Genomic DNA, 22,486 nt, shown 5'->3' on the forward strand with positions numbered 1-22,486 from the left:
AAAAAATGAAAGTAGTTAAAAGGGAAGTCAGGAGATGACTTTTATCCTTTAAATTAAACTTTAATACAGGTGTTTGAAAAAAAAAATATATCTAGGCCTATTTAATTAATTAATGCTAATTAAAACTTTAATACAGGTGTTTGAAAAAAAAAGATATCGAGGCCTATTTAATTAATTAATGCTGTCAAGTTACGGAATGTACTCAAAGTTTGCATTAGCACTATTTAAAAACAAACAAACAAACAAAAAAACAAACAAACTTGTCATTACAATAAGACTTTCAGAGGGACGTACTGTACTGGATTTTTTTTTAATTGAAAAAGCTAAAACCATATGCATGCTAAAAAAGAGCATTCCATGCTATTTTTTACCGCCCTCAAATAAAACCTAATAATTTATTAAATGACCATGAAATAAAATTATTCTACCATTCTTCAGTCATTTAAAACATTATATTTGTGAACAATTATTGGGGGATTTATTTATGAATTTGTTTTTGATTTATAAACAAGTAATTAAAAGAGTAAATTTATAAACATTTTAAAATATTGGAAATTGTGACTTATTTCTTATTGTTTTGTTTGTGTTTTCCTGGCCGATTAATAAAAAGCAATACAAATGTATAAAATGGTGTCAACACCTGAAGTTTCAATCGCCTTCGGGCATGATTAGCAGAAAGTCAATGCATGTTATTTGGGTATCAGTGTTACACATCACTGAACATGCTGGTCAACAATGACACTAATTTCAATCTATGCACTGCAAAAAATCTTCGTTTCAATACATGTGTATGAATTTATTTCGGGATTAATTAATTTTGAACATAATCTGAGGGTTCCATTCGCGTGATTTACAGATGTACACTCAAACGTTTATATCATAAAAGTATTATTGTTTTCTGTTACATAGATAATTTAACGATAATTAAATTGGCAAGTCAGTGAAAATAATCATGACTGAAATATAATACACAAAGAATTTTTCAAAAGCTCCAGTACTTAAGAAAACTGCATTCAGAGTATAGTATGGAAATCGGCCTTGCTCTATAATTATAAGGCCTATTTAAAGCTAGTTTTGATAGAAAATAAATAGCTCAAGCTTAATTATCTACCAAAAAAAAAAAATAAATAAGGAAACCAATATCATTCACAGTAATTTAGAAATTGATTTATTTTGGTGAAAAATTAATATACCACAAAACTGTGTTTAAATATTCATGTTATTTATAGGTCTGAACGTCTTCTTTGTTCAATATTTATTATTTGTTTCTAACGCGTAGAGTGATTTTCTTAACAGTTAAAAAATAACTGTCGCATGAAAATTGATACTGCTCAGAAAGAAATGGATCATCAATTTCAACTGCCTTTTATAGTTACATTGTTTATTGGTAATCTCATTTCTGAGTAAGCTCCGCCCATTAAATTAATTAACCCCGCCCACTGGGACTGCTTTCTGGGACTGCTTGGACTGCTTTCTGGGACTGCTGGGACTGCTTTCTGGGACCGATGGGACTGCTCTGGGACCGCTGTGGGACTGCTCTGGGACTGCTTTAGCAGTCCCTGAGCAGTCCCAGAAAGCAGTCCCCGGGACTGCTCTGGGACTGCTTTGTGTCAGGTTGGGTCTGGTTGGTACTGTATATCGTAAGAGCTAGAGGGCTAAATTTTGGTTGGTTAGGGAAAAAACTGCACAGAAAATGTTTTAATTTTATTTGACATTAGGACATGCATATTTTATTTCAATTTTCATGGTTTTGCATGGTCTGGACATACTTTCTTTTGTTGGTGCTTTCTGATAACGTAAGAGATCCAGCTTGAATCTTCATAATGGAACCTTCTTCCTACGTTTATGAAAATTGATTTTCTTAAAACTATATTTTTTTGCTTTGAACAGGTGTTTTGTGAAAATGTTATTTATCAAGTTTTACAGAATGACGACTATTGAATATGAAATAAATTGAACTTTGCCTCGTATAAAACTTGTTTATCATTTCAAAAAGCTTTGCTATCTTTTAGAGAATACGTTTTTTGAAAAAAAAAGTTTAGTTTTCTGGAAGTCTTATGCTGTGTGAAAAAGAGCGCCTTTCTAAATAAAAACCCATGTTCCGAGAGTATTTTACAGAGAGGATCCAACTTAAAGTATCATTTGGACTTGTCAATTGCAGATTAAATACAAACTGTATTTACAAGCAAGAACATGGAATTGTTGTATATAAACTCAACTCTCACGGGAAACACTTTTTTGTTTCAAGAATCGTGGAACAATTACTATGTTGATTTATATTTGCCAAATATAATTCTACTCAGCTGCAGCCTTCTTGTAGGAATTCCATCGAATCTGATTGTGATTTTTATTTACGTAAGAAGACTGAAGTTGAGGGGAAGTGGGCGATATTTTATTCCAATATTGGCCGGCGTGGATCTTGTTGGTATAACAGTATCATCCACATATAACTTACTTTTATATACAAGACGTGTTACATTTCCCGAGTCTTGGATTTGTAAAACATTGATATTTTGTGTGCGTGTTATTCTGTGCTACTCAATTGCTATAATGACAATCATAGCAATATTTAGATTTCAGAAGCTACGTGATGTATATAAAAAATTCAAATGTCATCTGAGTCTCAGTCATTTAAAAATGTTTGTTATTTGTGGAGGAATGATTTGTTTGGTTTTAAACATTCCAACTCTGATAGTTTACGATAAAGTCAAGATCACCGAAAACAACCTAACTGGTTACATGTGTAGAGCAAAAATGAAGTACGCTCTCCTAGAAAAGTTCAGTTTGATGCTTTTTGTAATATGGATGTTTGGACATATTGTAACTGGGACAATTTTATATGCCGTTTTGACGAAGCATATTTTCAAAATGTCAAAAGCAATTGCCGTTAGGCTAAAAGAACAGCAAATGTCTGAAAATGACTCCATTGGTACCCTGGCAGGAATACGTAAAAAACACGAAAAAAAATCTTGGGATGTCAAACACAGTAACTGTCATGTTTATGCTTTTGGCATTAGTAACTTGGCTTGCATATCTTCCTCCATTGATAATTAGTTTTCTTGAAGCTAAAAATCCAGAGATATGCAATGGAATCAGTTACATCTACAATAATTTCTTGATGGCTTTGCGGAAATTGTATATTTTAAATTTCACAGTGAATCCTTTTATATACGGAGTGTTTGACCCGGCCTTTAGACGAGAACTTAGATCCATTGCATGCAGGAATGTTTAATGTAATAAGAAGTCAATGGCCACTTTTCATTCAACTAGAAACATGATTCAACTAAATATGTTTGTGACACTCCATTTATTCCGAGCGTGCAGTAGTTGTAGTTCGGACAACGAATGACTGCACTAAAAGCCAGATTTTGGGTCTTTTTTCAGCTGCTTCTGTTGCTTTTATATCTTTATCTTATTTCATTTTTATATATTTATGAAAGAATCCTGTCAGTTTGGAATCATATTTAAATGTTAAAATGATTTTAGACTGTGATGCAATAAAATGAGTCTATGTTTTCTGTCCTCACTCTTTCCAAATATAGAAAATTGACACTTACCTGTCCTTGATTGAACATTAGGTATGCATGAGAGGTGGAGCTAACGTTGTAAGAATGGGTCTAAAATTAGACTTGATAAATAACAATGACATATTTAAAAAAAAAAAATACGAAATCACTCTGTCCCATTCCCTCTTTATTCTGTATAGCACACTAGAAGAACACTATTTACAAAGGTTTCAAAACAAAATTAACAATATAAGCACGTCCATGTAAGTAAATAATCTTTTAAATCAATGTCTAACAATTCAACGTGTTCGAGCACAGTGTCCTTGTTAGCACAATTAGCACAAAACATGCTTCTTTACAAGTCTCGTGACGGAATTTAGTATTCACGTGAGGTAAGAAATCACGTGATGAATTATGATATTCAACATGTCACAATCCTTGGTTACAATAGAGAGAACGAATGTAAAAAGAAGTATCTTTTTCTCGTTTAAACTGTGAGCGCATCTTTGTCTATTACTCTCCGTTTGTAACTACATTAGTAATGCAGTTAAAAGGAGAACAATAGACAAACATGCGTTGACCATGTATAAAATCGGTAAAAAGTGGGCGTCCTCATTATGGAGAATCACGAAATTGTAATGACACCCACCCTTGAAAACAGATTATTCGTACTTCGTAAATACATACTTTTATTTAATGTCCGTACGTAAGTTGTAGATAAGATGTTGGCTATTCCTGCAATTAAAAATCATCCTTTTGTTACTATTCTTATCTAAATGATCTTGTTTCAGAGTCAAAAGCGTGACACATTCTCTGATCATAGACAACCCTTGCATACAATGACTTTGTCAGCAAATACAACCTATCATTAAGTCAAATGCTGACTGACGTTTTTCATATTAATTGTTAGACCATTATTGACATACTGAATTGTCTACAGATTTTTCCGTTTTTTCCTGATCATGACAAGGAGCACAAAGCGGGTGTGACCGGTCGACAGGGGATGATCACTCCCCCATGGCATCTGATCCCACCTCTGAAGCGTTTGGTGTTCCGTGTTTGTTCTGCTCCAGATTTGTATTGTTTAAATAGGCTTTGAGCTTGAATACTGTTCGTTATCTCCATATTTCATTGAAACCTTACGAAGTTTTAAAAATATGGATGCACGTAGTTTAATTGTTTATTATTATTTATTTTTTTCAATTTTATATTTTAATTTATTATCGACTAATTATCAAATATGATTCCATATCATTAGAACATGACAGCTACCTTTCATTTTCCAGTTATTGCACAAGTAAGATAAGCTTATTTAAAAGCTTATTCAAAATAAAAATGAACTTTTTTGCTAAAAAGGAGAACATTGGAACTCCCTTTAAAATATAGAAAACCCAGGTTCATAATACGACTGCCAACGACAATCCCCCGAGTGAGCCCCACTCTGCAGTAATTGGGTTAAAATCAGAGAAAGCAAGTTCTATAGTTCTATTCAGAAACTTGTTTTTCAGTCCATAATAACTACTTCTGCACATCTTTCTTGTCAATATCCCCTCATACCCTGTTATGTGATCTTTCGAAAAAAAAAAAAAAAAACAATTAAGATTTTTTTCAAAATATGATGCTTTTCCAACAAACTTTGCTAAACTTCAGCCCAGTGATTCAAGAGTAGGACAGAAAGACAAAAAATTATACAGAGCACAATGTCCTTTGGCTCATGTTACGGCTATTTTGTTAACCGTATAAATGACAAACATTATGGTCTTATAGAAGGCAGACTCAAGGTCAATTAAAGCCAATTTACTACATGATTTAATAAATTTAATAAACCTTCTAAACAAGACTCCTATAAGTTTAGACTTTTCCAAACACAACCAACTCCTGAATGCCTCAACAGAGAACACGCACAAAAACAAAAGACTCCAGTGGTAGTTTTATACATTTCTATATATCTCTGTATAATACTTCATGAAATGTGAAGCTAACGTACAGTAATCATGCTCAAAGTCAAATTTATTAATACACATTGCGAGCAGAGCAAGTACAGACCTCTGAAAACAGAGGTGGGATCAGGTGTCGTGGATTATCTGCTGAGAGATATTGACATAGGTGTTGAAATTGACATTGGCTGCATTAATTTAAATAGGATGCCACGTTTGTTGACTAATTTAATGTATATAGCACTAAAATATGAATAATCAAATCTCAATATGATAAAACACATAGAAATAATAGCATTGGCTTGTGTCTGCGCTATAAAAGGAATCTTGCAATGAAAGACAACAAAGTTCAGGATATCATTTCGATAGGTTAATTGGAGGCAAAATTGTAGAGGAAAACTAACATAATATGCCAATGAAATATGTACATGACTATATAAACTAATCATACATGCCTTTTCATAAATGCATAGTATATATAAATCAATATGAAATACAACATGTCAAAATGGAGGAATAAAAGTGCACAACTAAATTTAAAAAAGGATCAAATATCAGTATGAAAACCTCAGATGCATCGAACAGAATCATTTATATAAATCACTTTACATGTGAAACAGCATAATGTTAATCAACATAATATGTCGCACAAAATGCGAATATACGTAAAAAAAGAGAAGTTTTTGATTCTCTATTTTAGCAAATACACGCTAGTAGCTATTGAAAATAAGGAAAAAATGAAATAAATGTATCAAGAATGTTTGAAATATAGAATGCGCTATACAAAACATTTTCATAATCACATTATGTATGGCCCGTTATAAGCAGACCTATTTTTGTATTCATATGATGCAGAATTAATTTGAAAACCGCTACATTGAAAAGAAGTCCCTTGCTGTGGCCTTTAATTCAACATTTAGATATATCGACGACGTGTTATCAATTAACAATATTCATTTCATTTCCTACGTTGGTTTGATATATGCACCAGGCAAATTCGTAGCCCTTTAGTCGTACATTGACGCCGTCGAGTCAGACATTCAGAAACTCCTTTCCATGTCAGACAAGGTCCCTGACAATTTAAGCAAATCCGCTTTACAATCCTTAAAGAATCGAAATGACATAGTAATGAATAAAGCAGACAAAGGTTCTACAGTAGTAGTACTTGATAAAGAGACGTACATGGCGGAGGCCCATTGACAACTTTCAAACAAACATTTCTATAAGAAACTGGACTCTGACCCTTCTAAAGAGTTTTCCATCGCTATCACCAAAACTGTTGACGAAATGTTTTGAAATAACGAGATCGGTATAAATGTCTATAAGACACTCCTATTGACTGTAAACCATGACAATTTTACCTGCTTCCTATGATACATTAAGAAGGTTTGCCAGGTCGCTCTATAGTTAGCACAATTAAATACCTCACGGGGAAAATATCTAAATACATGAATTTCCATCTCCATACACATGTTGCGATTTTGCCATCCTATCTCATAATCTTCCTTCGTGTTCATGTTCTTCTTCACCCTATAACTATAATCCTGCTGAACAAGTTATTACTGGTGACGTAAATATAGTTAATAAAGAGGACCTTATATCACTAATTTTAAAAGGTCCTAAATATAGGGAACCCCGATCCTTTAACTGGCTTGTAATTTCATACATGTTATGGATTCTGTAGAGGATTACGCCAGGCGTTGGGTCCGACATGAAACAGAAGACCTTGACACTTTGTCAGAATGAATTAAATGTATCAGATATATGTTAAAATCCCGCATTAAACGATTGAGGGGAAGTATGAAAACCAACTATCCTTCTGTATTCAATAATTCAGAAGTGAAAAAAGAATTAGATAGATTACATGATCAGTACGTACTGGTCCCTGATGACAAAGCACGTAACAACATTGTCTTTGTTTGTAAGGCTTATGATTTAAATTGTATTTTAGAGGAACTGGGATTTAATTCTTCAAGTGGTAATCCAACTTTAACCCATAGCTCCCTTTCTAAGGAGGAAATTCTTCAAAATCATATGTCATTTTGAATTTTTTTAATATTTCCAACAACCAAAATGAATTTGAACTACCATATCTATATTCGATTCCGAAACTTCATAAAAATCCTTACAAAGATATCCAGTAAATGTTCTACCAAGCCTCTCTCTTTTCGCAGTACAGTCAAGGTGCACAATAGAAATGTCGCTGATTTTTTATGGTACAAAATATATTCTTTTTTAAGATGGCGATTCTTTTTAGTACTTTACTAATATCGGACAAATTTAATTATGGTTATTAACTACATATTGAGGACGATTAGATTTTCTATTTAGACTTGTCACGTGATGTATCAATCACGTGATTTTAGCACATATACTTGCAGTATTGAGGTCACCAATAAATTTCAATAGTGCATGGGCATAATCAAGTTAAAATTCGAAGCTTGATATTTAAATAGTTTCAACACCCATTTTAGTTTGTGAAAAGTGTTGAGATCCTATATAGTTTCTATATTTCATTGTTTAAATCATATTTGTATGAACGTATACCGAATTTTTTGCTGGCCAGCTTCATTAGATATAGAAATAATTAATTCAGTTTCAAGATGTCAACAGGATCGCAGCACTTTTCAAATAACTCAATACTTCTAGAGTTTATGATTAAAAACTTGTCATGATCTGTTGAGGGAATGCCCTTGCACTAGATCGATTTATTAAGACCCTTATTTTATTCTCCAATGTACCTGCATTCAAATATACGGCATACTTATCCTTTAATTAGGAAATGTTCTGTAAATATATGAACAAAATCATAAAAAAGACTTTGCATCTAAATTAATGGCTTTTTAAACATCTGCAAATAATATTTAATTTAATTATAAAATACATTTTTTCGTTGTTAAAATATTACTTGATCCGCCTCTCACTGGGCAATGAACATACAAACTGCGTCAAGTTTTACGGAATGACGTCATATCGACAAGTGCAGTGCAATCAGTGACTTGTTTAAGCCTTGCTATGTGGCATTTAACTAGCGACAAAAACGCATGTTATTAACAGTAGTGATTGAGAAACTTCAAGAGTACTGTGCAACAATATATTCGAGAAGTTGTGTAAATCAGATGTGGATACTAAAAAATTCCAAGGAACTTTTGGGACATTTGAAATCACAAAATTTTACCAAAATCAACAACATAAGAACTACGACTTTTCAACTTTATATACAACTATTCCCAACGATAAATTAAAGTCCAGACTTTCTGACATCGTTGACAACTGCTTTTTCAATAAAATTGGATCTCGTAAATTTACGTACCTTGTCATTGGTCATTTGCAAAATTACTTTGTTAAAAAAAAATCTGATTGTACACGCAAATACTCTGAAGTTGACATTAAAAAGATGCTTGAGTTTCTGATTGACAATATCTATGTGGCTTTTGGAGACCAGGTCTTCCAACAATCAATTGGATCTCCCATAGGTACCAATTGCGCGTCGTTATAAGCAGACCTATTTTTGTATTTATATGAAGCAGAATTTTATCAAAATCTTTTACGTGAAAAAAAAAAACGCTTTCTGTGGCTTTCAACTCGAAATTTAGATATATCGACAACGTATTGTCAATCAACAATTGTTATTTCCATTCTTATGTCGACACCATATATCCCGATGAGCTTGAGATAAAAAATACCACAGAGTCTTGCACATCTCTTTCATATTTGGATATCTTTTTAGAAAAAGACATTATTGGTAATCTAACAACAAAGCTTTATGATAAACGTGATGACTTTAACTTTTCAATTGTCAACTTCCCTTACTTATGCAGTAATATACCCTTATCACCTACATACGGGTTTATATTTCTCAGTTGAGCATGCTCTGCGTATGAACAATTTCTAAAACGAGGTAAGTTATTGACAAACAAGTTGATGAAACAAGAATATCAGCAGTCTCGATTAAAGTCATCATTTCGTAAGTTCTATGGTCGATACAATGACCTTGTCAGCAAATACAATCTTTCACTAAGTCAAATGCTTACTGACTTTTTTCATACTAATTGTTAGGCCATTATATATACACTGAATTGTCGACGGATTTTTCCTTCATTTCCCGATCATGACAAGGAGCGCACGGCAGGTGTGACCGGTCGGCAGGGGATGCTCACTACTCCATGGCACATGATCCCACCTCTGATGTCTTAGAGGTCCGTGTTTACTCTGCTCCTATTTTGTAATGTTTAATGAACTTTTGAGCTCGAATACTGTTCGTTAACTCCACATATTTCATCTCAAGGATACCACGGAATATTAAAAAGACACCCTCGACCGGTCTTCCAGATCATACCTTTTTCCTGACTATGGATGCCACATCTCTGTACACTAACATTCTGCACGATGAGGGTATCGAGGTTGTGGAGAAGTCTGGGACAGTAGATCTATACAAACTCCTTCTACTGAGTTCTTTCCAAGCTCCTTGTACACGTTCTCAAGTGTAATAATTTCATGGTTAATTGAGAACATTTCCTGTAAGTCAATAGCACTGTTTGGGTACCAATATTGCCCCATCTTATGCCAATATTTTAATGGTCAAACTTGAGCGCAAATTTTTACTTCAATCACTGTTTAAGCCCCCTAGCTGGTTGCGTTTCATTGACGAAATAGAAACGAAGTGGGGGCATTCATTTCGTTTTCCAACACCTTCCATCGGTCTATCAAATTTACTGTAGACATATCAAATATCAAATCATATTTTTAGATACTACATCTACCCTGGTTGAAATCGAGTTCAATCTTCACACGAAACTAACCAATTCCCATCTGTATCTCATGCCAACTAGCTGTCATCTCCACACACATTCAAGAGTGTGCCTAATGGTCTAGCTACCAGAATTCGTCGCATCTGTTCATCCCCCGCTTTGTATCAGGAACAGAGCAATCTCCTAAAAATCTTATTTATGCAAGAAAGAATACAAAGTCCACTCCGTACAAACCGTTATTGATAAGATGGCAGGATACGACAGACAAAATCTTTTACATTAGAATGAGAAAGAAAATAGCAGCAGGATCGCTCTGGTAACCACGTACCACCCTGTCCTTAAGAATCTCATCGGTATTCTTAAAAAGAACTTGCCAATTCTTCACTCCTTTAAAAAACGGCAGAGGTCTTTAAGGATTTTCCAATGGCTGCCTATAGGTGTTCGAGGAATTTAATGGATATGGTATTATGAAACAGACTGGTCAACCGATTACCAAATAACGGGCGGTTTAAAACTTGTTCTGACAGAAGATATCTTCTATGTAAGCACAGCTCTGACACAGACAGCTTTAACAGCCCCGTTACAGGCCGCAGCTACAGAATACTAGTGAGTATGTCTTGTTGAACAGACAATTGCATATATCTCATCAGCTGTAAGGTTTGTTTCAAAAAGCATGTCGGGGAAACAGGAGATCTCTGAACCCAAAATGGGCCGATGCTCAGAGAAAAAGCAAAGAAAAATTCTGGATGCACAGGCTAAAGTCATTCCGCCCTGACGGTATATACAAACTGAATGATCATAAATGATGTCAAATCAATGATTTATTTAAAACAAAAAGCTGGAGATAAAAAAGCAGTATAACTTACTTTTACTTATTACGATTTTATTGGTTGTAGAATATTTCGTTTTATTTGAAAACATTTTAAGTTGATATTAATCCTCAACGCAGTCTTTTTTTTAACCATATAGAATTCTGGCATTACATTTTAAAAGTTCATACGCTTTGATGCTGTGAAGTTTGGAAAACAAATTGAGATTTAAAACATTAAAAAAAATTTCCAGTACTGAGAGTTCTTAATTCAAATACACCACTTCTAGAATATGACCTTCCACTGTATCTCTGAAGTTTTTCCTTTATGACCTTCATATCCCTGTGTAGAGAAAAAATATGCTTTGTTGATACATATACTGGATCCTGCAATTCATCTCTGTTTGTGAGGAAGTTTTGAAATTCAACATGTTTATTAAAAAGTTTTGGAATTCAACTTTTGTACTCTAACTCTAATTGTGATATAGTTGTGGAACTTTCCATTTCGCAGAATTTCCCTCATGCAAATTATTCCTTGTTTACAATAACTTTATATATATTTTGAATTACCAGATACGGTATTTCAGCCAAGTTTCTTTTAATATCACCTGCAAACATTACTTATTCTTAATGTATTTTTTAAAATTTTTTTTTCATAATTTCCAAACTACGGAGACAGAAAAAAAGACGCTATGTATTCTCTCCGTATGTATCAGTCGTCTATGAGATTTATCAACCCTTTATGTCAAATTGTAATATTACATTTTGTATCAAAAGTCTATTGCTTTATATAGTAATGGACATTAGTATTACATGTACTAGTATTAGTATTGAACAAAAAGTAATGAGGAGATTACTTTAAACGTAAACAAATGATTTGCGTATAAAAGCAACAACTTTTAAAAAAATCAAAATTGTAAGGAAAAAAAAAGACAAGCCATACTATTGCATTATTCTGCCAGTATTTTTATTATTAATTCAGGAAACAAATAGTAGTTGCACATAACCATACAACAGGCATGGTTTATGTTCTGCAAATCATTCCGTTAGTTTATCGTTTGGACTTGCTTGACTTTACCCTGCAATACAATAATAATCAGGAAATTTTATGTCAACTGGCCTTGTTGGATATCCTTAATTTAAAAACTTAAATAAATATTTTTACCGGTTGGAAAGTTAATTTTAAATATTATTCATAATTTTGAACAGCATTCACAATTTGGTCAAAGTAATTCTAGGTCAATTTTAAAAGAAATATTTTGGAACATATATTTTTTTAAATTAGACAGTAATGGTTAAGATTCAGAATAAAGAAAAAATTTGAAAAAAAAATCTCTCCCCTGATTACCTAAATGTTTTGCAAACACATCAAAGACTGGATTTCCTCCATTGTTTATAGTGCTTGCTACTGTTTCACAAATCTAGGAAAAAATAATACTCTGTTAAGATTTACAACGTCTACAACTGAAATATTAAAAAAAGAAATGACGATTTTTACTGAAAATTTTTTACTAAAAGATGCCACATTTACCACATCATCTAGTGTTCTTTCCACAGTAGTTTGTAGTAGACCAGTTAAAAGATCTAACAGCCATTGCAACAAAGTATCAAGGACGGAGATCTTCACCTTTAGAGGTTGAACTCTACAGTTTTCGGTCTGAAGAGTTTTGCTTTCCATATCTGTTGCATATACATAATATTAAATAAAAACGTATTGCATTTACATTTTGATATTCGTTTAATCTCTCTCTCTCTCTCTGTGTGTGTGTGTGTTTTCATGTTTGTCTGTGTGTTTGTGTGTATGAATGTTATCTTATTAACATTAGATAAAATATATGTACCTGGTATAACGTCCACACTAAATCCAAACTTAGCACTAAAATCTAGTATTCCTTCGTCTGTTTGCTGAAGCCTTTACCAATATAAACATGAAGCATTTAAATATCTTTAATTTTATGGGCACAACATCGTTTTAAATATACTCGGAGCTTATTTTATTTTTTCAAAAATAAAGATTTACGGCACGCTAAGAGATTAAAATGTTATTTCCGAACTAAAGTTATTTTAGATAAAAACACCAGAATCATGATGTTTTTTTCTTTCTTTATAATTAAAGTTGAAGTATAAATAGAGTAAAATGTAAGAATCATGTTTTAGATTAAACAGAAAAAAGATATGAAATGATTCTTAAAATATCAAAAAGAATAAATGTATAAACTCCGTTTCTTCTTACATGCAAACTTACAACAGTGTCTTGTAATTGGACAAAAATTGACTTGTCCCATTCAAAGCTGCATCGTTGACATTCAAAGTCAAAACAAGAGGGCTGTTCTGTTTTACTCTAATGACACTTCCAGGAAGAATTACCTCGGTAATCCGTAAACTGCAAATCATTATAAAGAATTTTGCAATTATGCATTTAAAGCAAAACCCAAAATGTTTTAAAGCTGAATTAGATTCTCCACAAATTCGACCTTTTTGTTTTTTAAAACATGCAATATTTCATTTTCACAATGACATAAATTTAAAGGAACACTAGAAAATTTTAAAATGTATTTTCTAAGCTTTATTTTGTGCAAGGTATATGTTCTAAAATTTTCTGCCATAGTCTATATATAAAAAGATAAAAGTACACCTTTTGGATGCATTGAGGGCCAATTAGACTTGAAATTGATGAACCTTGTTTAAGTACAGCTTTAAATATTAAATAAAGTATTTACTTTTGTAATACGAGGGCAAGTGGACCATCTTTCCCGTTGATAGTAGGAACCTGCACACCGTGGATGTTTGATGATAACAGATCGTTTACTGAAAAAAAGTTTTTTAGTTTATTGTATGGAACACCCTGTTATTGAAATTTCAGTATTTATTCTTAGTTTTACTAAAAGTGTATAGTTTGAACTGTATTGCCATACTAAGTTGTGTTCCAGAATCTCTTTCAGTCAGGGAATGGTTTGAATGGACTCCAATGGAAACCAGAAACAGCACAGTCAACAAGATTTTGATATTTGGAGAGTTCATGTTAAAGAGTCCTGAAACATATATAAACATAGCATTGTTTTCTCCTATTGTTATATATTTGTCCAGAATTTGCAGAATTTGTGTATTAGCATGAATTGAGATAAAACAAACTACATATATATATATATATATATATATATATATATATATATATATATATATATATATATATATATATATATCGTTTGTCATTCCCTTATATGTTAACTGTTATGTTTTTTTTTACTTATCACAAACAAAACGCAAACAAAACAGCATAGCTAGTATAAGACGGTTAGGCCTGTTTGCTTGACAGAGTTGGGTATGAAAATATTGAAAAACTGAAAAAAGAGCAAAGCGCGTAACCAAGTCAATTCTTAACCAAGTTTTATTTGGGAGATGAATATAATTGGATGAGGAAGAAAAGAAACCTGTGTGATACTCATGCAGGGCTCGCAAAGATTCTCCTCGACAGGAGCTTTCAGAGAAAAAAAAATCAGTTCAAACTCAGCATAAACATACACCTATGAACTTCTATGAATATTATTGTCATTTTAAGTGTAAAGTTTATTTGAACTGCCCTGAAAATATTTTTTTGACATTTTACCGCGATAACGTAATATTTTTTTTAATTTCCTTTCTGGGTCCCAATGTACAGAACGTTAATATTTGTACTTTTAATTCTTTAAAGTGCATCTTAAACACTCCTACTAATTTTATTGTGATTTAATTGCGATATTTTTAAATGTATTGCGATATGCATTGCAATATTTTCAATAATAGTTACAATGTTATTTTATATTTTACTTTATTAACCTGCATTTACGATTAAGACAAAAATTTTCCAAATCTCCAACAAGCAGAATGTATATAACTATTAGAAATACGTTGTAACAAAAAAGTTCTTGTTGATCTAACTACAGTTTTGCATCGAAATGCAACTATTCAACAGCAACCTTATTATTTTGTACGATTGAAAAAAAAGTTTTTGAGGTCTTTAATTTCACATTTTACTTCAGAGAATTTTGCCGGTATATCCGTACTGAAAAAATGTATCGCAATACGATATTTTTGTCAACGAACCGCAATGTACCGAAATACCGATATTATTGCGCAGAAGGTAATTCCCAAGTCGCCCGATAGGCGTTAGAAGAAAAAGTGTTATATCTACTACAAACCTTTGTTACTTATTATTGCTGATCTTACAGAGATCAACTGTTTAATCGCTGAATGAATAGCAAGGTATGTTGGGCAGCTATATGTTTACATTTTACTTTGAAAGCATTGTTGCGGTCAATCTTCGATGCTTTGTTAAAGGGACTGCTAAAAAATGAAAATAATAATAAACTTTTTTTATTATTAAAAAAGGGAAAAAAAAACCAATGATTAGAAACTAAGAAAGGTATCAAGTCTCCCGGTAAGAAAATAAGAAGTGGTTTTTACCTCATAACTTTATTTTGGTGCGTTATTTATTTGTTGGAACTAATTGATGACTAGAAATTCAACTTATACAATTTACAAAATGAAACGTAGTCTGTGCCACGTTAAAATGTTTTGCAAAGAACTTCCGCGATTTAAGGATAAAGAGAACGAGCAGTATCCCATTTCAATGGGCAGCATTGGTTATTTTTTTTTTTTTACATAACATTACGTGTTAATTTGTATTCACCGATAGTACAAAAACGGAATACAGACTCACATCGCCCTACAGAATGGCATTGAGAAAACTTTGAATTCTAGGTTTCTTTAACAATTTCTAATAAAAGTGAGCATGGAAATAATAGTTAATAATGGATTTGGTTTTCATCTATGAAAAAAAGATCGTATTCTTTTTCCATTTGAGAGTAGATGTGGTCTTTTCCAAGCGTAAAATCCCTTAAGTATTCGTAGTAAAATGTGATGAAATTCATCTCATTAGCTGATTTGTCAATCTTAAGTCACTCTGGTAGATCGTGTAGCATGTAATTTTAGTATGACGCTGGAAAAGAAGCGTGCTTGTCCAAAAAGAGATTTTAATACATAATTACAGAAAATAACGTCATAAAAAATGCTTATTGAAGAAGTTTGAGTTAGTTCTAGATAGATTAATCTGCATTTCTATTGATTTTATACAGTAACAGTGGCCCTTTTCACAAAAAATCTTAGGGCTAAGATGAAAATTTGACACATCTGTATTTCTTTGTTAAATAAAGATATCTATTTTTTTCTAAAATATTATTTACAATGTAATCTAATGTAATAGAAATATTAGATTTTTTTGACATACTACAGCTCAGTTGCTTGTTGGAGATTTGGAAAATTTTTGTCTTAATCGTAAGATTTTTTGTGAAAAGGGCCACAGATCACTAATTTTAAAAGTTCCTAAATTTAGGGAACCCCGATCCTTCAACTGGCGTCGGAATTTCATAAATATTATGGATTCTGTAGAGGACAACGCCAGGCGATGAACCAGACATGAAAAAGAAGACGTTGACACTTTGTCAGAATGGATTAAATGTATCAGATTTATGTTAAAATCGCGCATTAAAAGATTGAGGGGCAATATGAAAACCATCTATCCTTTTGTATTCAATAATCCAGAAGTGAAAAATAGATTACATAATCAGTACGTACTGGACCCTGCTGACAAAGCACGTAACAACATTGTCTTTGTTTGTAAGGCTCATTATATCAAATGTATTTTAGAGGAACTTGGATTTAATTCTACAAGTGGTAATCCAACGTATGCTCATAGTTCCATTTCTAAGGAGGAAATTCTTCAAAATCGTATGTCAGTTTTGAATATTTTTAATATTCCAAACAACCAAAATGAATATGAATTACCATATTTATATTGGATTCCAATACTTCATAAAAAAATTCTTACAAACAAAAATACATAGCGGGTTCCAGTAAATGTTCAACCAAGTCTCTTTCTTTACTCCTCACTAAGATATTAACAGTGGTGAAGGAGAAACTTCAAGGGTACTGTGCAACAATATATTCGAGAAGTGGTGTAAATCAGATGTGGATACTTAAAAATTCCAAGGAACTTTTGGAAAATTTGAAATCACAAGATTTTACCAAAATCAACAGCTTAAAAACTTACGACTTTTCAACTTTATACACAACCATTCCCCACGATAAATTAAATTCCAGGTTTTTGATATCATTGACAGCTGCTTTTTCAATAAAAATCTATTGGAATTCCCATGGGTACCAATTGCGCCCCGTTATTAGCAGACCTTTTTTTGTGTTCATGTGAAGCAGAATTTGTCCAAAACCTTGTACGTGAAAAGAAGAAAACACTTGCTGTGGCCTTCAACTCGACATTTAGATACAGGTATATCGACGGCGTATTGTCAATTAACAATGGCTATTTCCATTCTTATGTCGATACGATATATCATGGTGAGCTTGAGATAAAAGATACCACAGAGTCTGACACATCTGTTTCATATTTTGATATTTTACTTGAAAAAGACGTTAATGGTAATCTATCAACCAAGCTTTATGATAAAAGTGATGACTCTAACTTTTCAATCGTCAACCTCCCTTACTTATGCAGCAATATACCTTCATCACCTGCATACGGGGTATATATCTCTCAGTTGATTTGATACGCAAGAGCATGCTCTAGGAACAATTTCTAAAACGAGGTAAATTATTGACAAACAAGTTGATGAAACAAGAATATCAGCTTTCTCGTTTAAAGCCATCATTTCGTAAGTTCTATGGTCGATACAATGACCTTTTCAGCAAATGCAATTTATTTTTGCATCAGTCAAATGCTGACTGACGTTTTTCATACTAATTGTTAGGCCATTATTTACACACTGAATTGTCGACGGATTTTCCCGTTATTTCCCGATCATTAAAAGGAGCACACGGCGGTTGTGACCGGTCGGCAGGGGATGCTCACTCCTCCATGGCACCTGATTCCACCTCTGATTTTTGGAGTCCGTGTTTGCTCTGCTCCTATTTTGTATTGTTTAATGGACTTTTGAGCTTGAATACTGTTCGTTATCTTCATATAATTCATACAGTGGTGAGAACTGAAAAGTAACATTTCTTTTCTGTTCATCATGTTTTCACGTGCTAGTAACTTCCTAACTACTACACTTTCGTTAATAATTTATCTTATCCATATTAACAGCCTCGTTGTAGTTTCACTAAATTTCCAGAATTAATGCGAAATACTAGGGTATACTAATTTGCAGAAAAATAAAAGGTTCCGAATACATATGAGTGAAAAATTCTCGAGAGGGACGTTGAACAACAAACAAACAAACAAACAAACATTATTAGGGGTGTGAAACAACTGACAAAAAAGTACGCGATTAATAATTTATTGAAAAGGAAATGATATTTTTCATTATAATTGTGAACACCACAGTGTTGGCACATGACATAAAAAATTCACTTGGTAAAATAAACAGATCTAAGATTGCTCCTGTTTGTACGATCCTTGGTTTTCCGGGAGATTCTAATTACGTTCATTGAATATGAGGAGAGGAAATCATGTTTCTCAAACCGTCGATATCAACTTTATACCTTATTTCTTGACTATATAGTTGGCAAATTTGAATGAAAAAAACACAAGTTTTGCAACTGTACTGCCTCTTTAACTGAGAGGTAAATAAATAAAAAAGAATGATTTATACGAAATAAATGCAACATTTACTTACTTGTTCAATGGCAAACCAACTATGGCAAAACAACTCTGGCTGATCATGCCTCCCTTTTTCCACATTTATAGTTATTTATGGAAAAAAATTACGTCGTATTATAAACTTTAGATGGGAGCATCTGGTGCGGATACCGCACAGTGTCCTTACTGAATTACAAGACAAGCACCTGTTAATAAAAAAAAGGTCAAATAAAAAATATGTCTAATTAGATAAAGAAACATAAACAACATTTTGTACATAGAGCTTGTATGCCCCTGCTAAGCTACTTTTAGTCTGTCTGTTTGCTTGCTTTTATTACATCCTTTGTCAGCAAATTAGCCATTCATTGGGTCGTATTTTGGCTGACGTTTCATACAATTGTTAGGCCTTTGCTTATATATTGAATTTGACTACAGAATGATCCGTCTACCTGATAAATACATAAGGCGCACAGCGGGTGTGACCGCTCAACAATGAGCTTACTCCTCCTAGGCACCTGATTCCACCTTTAGAATTTCCAAGGGCCCGTGTTTTATGCCCTCTTCACGGTTTTGTATTGTTTATAGATGTTTTTGAGATCGATCACTGTTAGTTCAGCTTTTTCATTCGAAATGTTTTTCTCGTATATGAACTCCTTATATCTCCAATGGAATGCTGCAAATTTAGACCTACACTTGAAAATGTTTGGCCATTGAGCAGTGCCAGCACCTAAAGCGGTATAGGACTTCAGACTTTCTTAACTCCTCACTAAAATATTCACAGCAGTGAAGGAGAATTTTCGGGAATGCTGTACAACTGTATATTCGAGAACTAGTGTAAATCAGATGTTGATACTTAAAAATTTCAAGGAACCTTAAGAAAACTTGAAATTACAAACTTTTACCAGAATCAATAACATCAGAACCTACGACTTTTCAACACTTCATACAACCATTCCCTATAGGTACGATAAATTAAAGTGCAAACATTTTGACATCAATCGCATCTGCTTTTTCAATAAAAATGGAACTCGTAAATTTACTCACCTTGTCATTGGTCAATTGCAACATTATTTTGCTAAAAACATTCTGATTGTACGCACAAGTACTCTGAAGCTGATATTAAATAGATGCTTGAGTTTCTGATTGACGATATCTAATATGTAGTTTTTGTAGACCAGGTCTTCCAACAATCTGTCGGAGTTTCCATGGGTGCCAATTGCGCCCCGTTATAAGCAGACGTATTTTTATATTCATATGAAGCAGAATTTATTCAGAATGTTATACATGAGAAGAATATGCTTGCTATGGCCTTCAACTCGACATTTAGATATATAGACGACTTATTACCAATTAAATAGCTACTTCCATTCATTAGTCTGTTTTATAGCTGGATATTTTACTAGAAAACGTAAATGGTAGCCTAACCATCAAGCTTTATGATAAATATGATGACTTCAACTTTTAAATCGTCAACTCCCCTTACTTATGTAGCAATATACCCTTATCACCTGCATATGAGGTTTATGTCTCTCAGTTGATTCGATATGCAAAAGCCTGCTCGTTTAAAGTCATCATTTCGCAAGTTCTATGGTCGATACAATGACCTTGTCTGCAAATACAATCTATCATTTCGTCAAATGCTGACTGGCGTTTTTCATACTTATTGTTAGGCATTTATTTACATTCTGAATTGTCTACAGATTTTCCGTTTCTCCCGATCATGACAAGGAGCACAGGTCGGCAGGGGATGCTCACTCCTCCATGGCACCTGATCCAACTTCTGATGACTTGGGGGCCCATGTTTGCTCTGCTCCTGAATTGTAATGGTTGAATGGAGTTTTGAACTTGAATACTATTCGTTATCTCCATATTTAATTTACGAGTGAAAAGTACGACTGAAAATATTCTTAAACCCTGTCTCACGAGTAAATTAATTTCAATTTAAAAATACATACATTGATTTTTTTCTCATATTTTTGGTTTTTCCTCATATGTTCATTTTTTACTGTCTCGGAATGCAAAGCACGAGTGAAAATAAAGAATAAATCCTGTCTCATGAGTGAAATATACATTCATTGTTCGACTACAGTTTACAAAAAATTGATTTCTCTGTTCATTACATTTTTTTAAAAATTTTCCCTGGTCTTTGTCTTTTCGCTATGCAGTGCCGTAGATTGCAAAGTTATAGTCAAACTTTGTCAGCGTTAATCCCAGTCAGGATGGCTTATTAACTCTCATTATCTTAAAACAGGCTAGGGATTACTTTCATAACGCTCTTCGTGAAGGGGATGAAAATCTAGAGCACTTCTGATATTTTTTTTTTCACAGTGTGACAAAAAAATGAAATTATATATATGTATACATATATATATGTATATATATTACAGTATTAATATTCCTTTTATTCAAAACATATAATACAGCATCTATCTATCTATTAAAAGTTTCAATAAAATGTCAGTGGTTGGATACGAATATATATTAACACACACACATCCTCTTGCACACACACACACAGATCTGAAAATACTTCGCTTGTCAAAAATGCGCTAAATACGGAAATTTTCAGACTTTAGCCTTAAGTCAATAGATTCAAAGTAGCTGAAAATTTCATTTTTCTTATCTACTAGAGTGCACTATGCCAAACAAGACGCAAAGCAAACAAATTGTTCAAAATATTTTTATACTGTCAATCCATAAAACAATGATATTTACTGCCCTATCTGATGTACTTAGGAAGGAAAAAAGAGCACAACAGTTAATGATATCTACTAAAAATGCTATGCTTTTGCATTAGGATTAAAAGTGCAGAAACACCGAGAAATCATTAAAATCCGGGAACGATTCAGCGATTATAAAACAAAACACGTGTTTCACAAATATAACCATCAAGGATGCTGATTTTTGCACTGAGTTTTAAGATCATTTCAAGTTCATAAAAGTCACTAAACGGCGAAGGGTATAATTCCACGTAGGACATATATGACAAATTCAAATTATTATTAAGAATAAAACAAATTATTCATTGACATATGCAAATTAAAGCAAGAAAGGTGTATTTTCATGAAACATTTATCATTGTCATATTCCCTATTCTGTAGCAAATTTGAAAAGTAAACTTTGCAAGTCCATTCAAGGAAAAAAGCAAAATATATCATATAAATTTCTTACATCTCAATGTAAGGAATATCTTTGCAATATACTTTGAGATCATTTATGTAAATATACTTTTAAAAATCTTTCATTTAGTCAGAAATCCGAAATTAGTTTTTCAAACGAGTTTTGATAAGTCTTTTTATAGGATTTGAGATTCAGAAAATAAATATAATTTGACAGTTTGAATAAAAAATAGAAAAAGAGAGATCGTGTACCATTATGATTTTATAGTATTTCAAAAGAAAAAATTTAAACCTATTTGCAATATTTCAAAATCACCGGTCTTATGATTTCAAATTTTATAACAGTAATGTGTTTTTAAAACTTGCAAAATGATTAAAATCTTACATCAGCAAACGGAGGACTCCTGTGTGTAACTGGAGGGATGTTATAAAAAATATGTATGGTATTATGAAACAACATTTTGTCAAAAGTTTTTTTTTTAATTTCTTTCATAAATCGGTGAAGAGAATACGCAAATAAATTTCTTTATTTCTGCTTTGTTGACCGGTTGAATTGACAATATAAGGCCGACAAGTAGTGTAGAAATTTGGACAGAATCTAAAATGTCTTTTTCATCTCATATAAACTATTTCAAAAAATACGCATTAAATTGGGTTTAAAATGATTTAATTTATGATAAAAATATCAAACTACAGATTATTTATTTATCAGCTGTTACGAGCATTTCACAAATC

General features: G+C 32.6%; 1 protein-coding gene across 1 annotated transcript; it reads right to left on the reverse strand.

The window, feature by feature from the left end:
- Nucleotides 1-11,965: 11,965 nt before the first annotated feature.
- Nucleotides 11,966-14,031, reverse strand: LOC133172033 (uncharacterized). Its single transcript, XM_061306838.1, has 7 exons — nt 13,918-14,031; nt 13,723-13,810; nt 13,248-13,385; nt 12,844-12,914; nt 12,534-12,682; nt 12,351-12,423; nt 11,966-12,081 (listed from the first exon to the last, which is right to left on the reverse strand). Exons 1-7 carry the CDS (start codon nt 14,021-14,023, stop codon nt 12,077-12,079), a joined length of 630 nt encoding a protein of 209 aa, XP_061162822.1. The 5' UTR covers nt 14,024-14,031; the 3' UTR covers nt 11,966-12,076.
- Between the last annotated feature and the right edge of the window lie 8,455 nt (nt 14,032-22,486).

This window comes from Saccostrea echinata, unplaced genomic scaffold (genome assembly GCF_033153115.1).
Source record: "Saccostrea echinata isolate AGI-Se365-2 ecotype Australia unplaced genomic scaffold, CSIRO_AGI_Sech_v1 ptg000054l, whole genome shotgun sequence".
NCBI classification, from domain to species: Eukaryota; Metazoa; Mollusca; class Bivalvia; order Ostreida; family Ostreidae; genus Saccostrea; species Saccostrea echinata.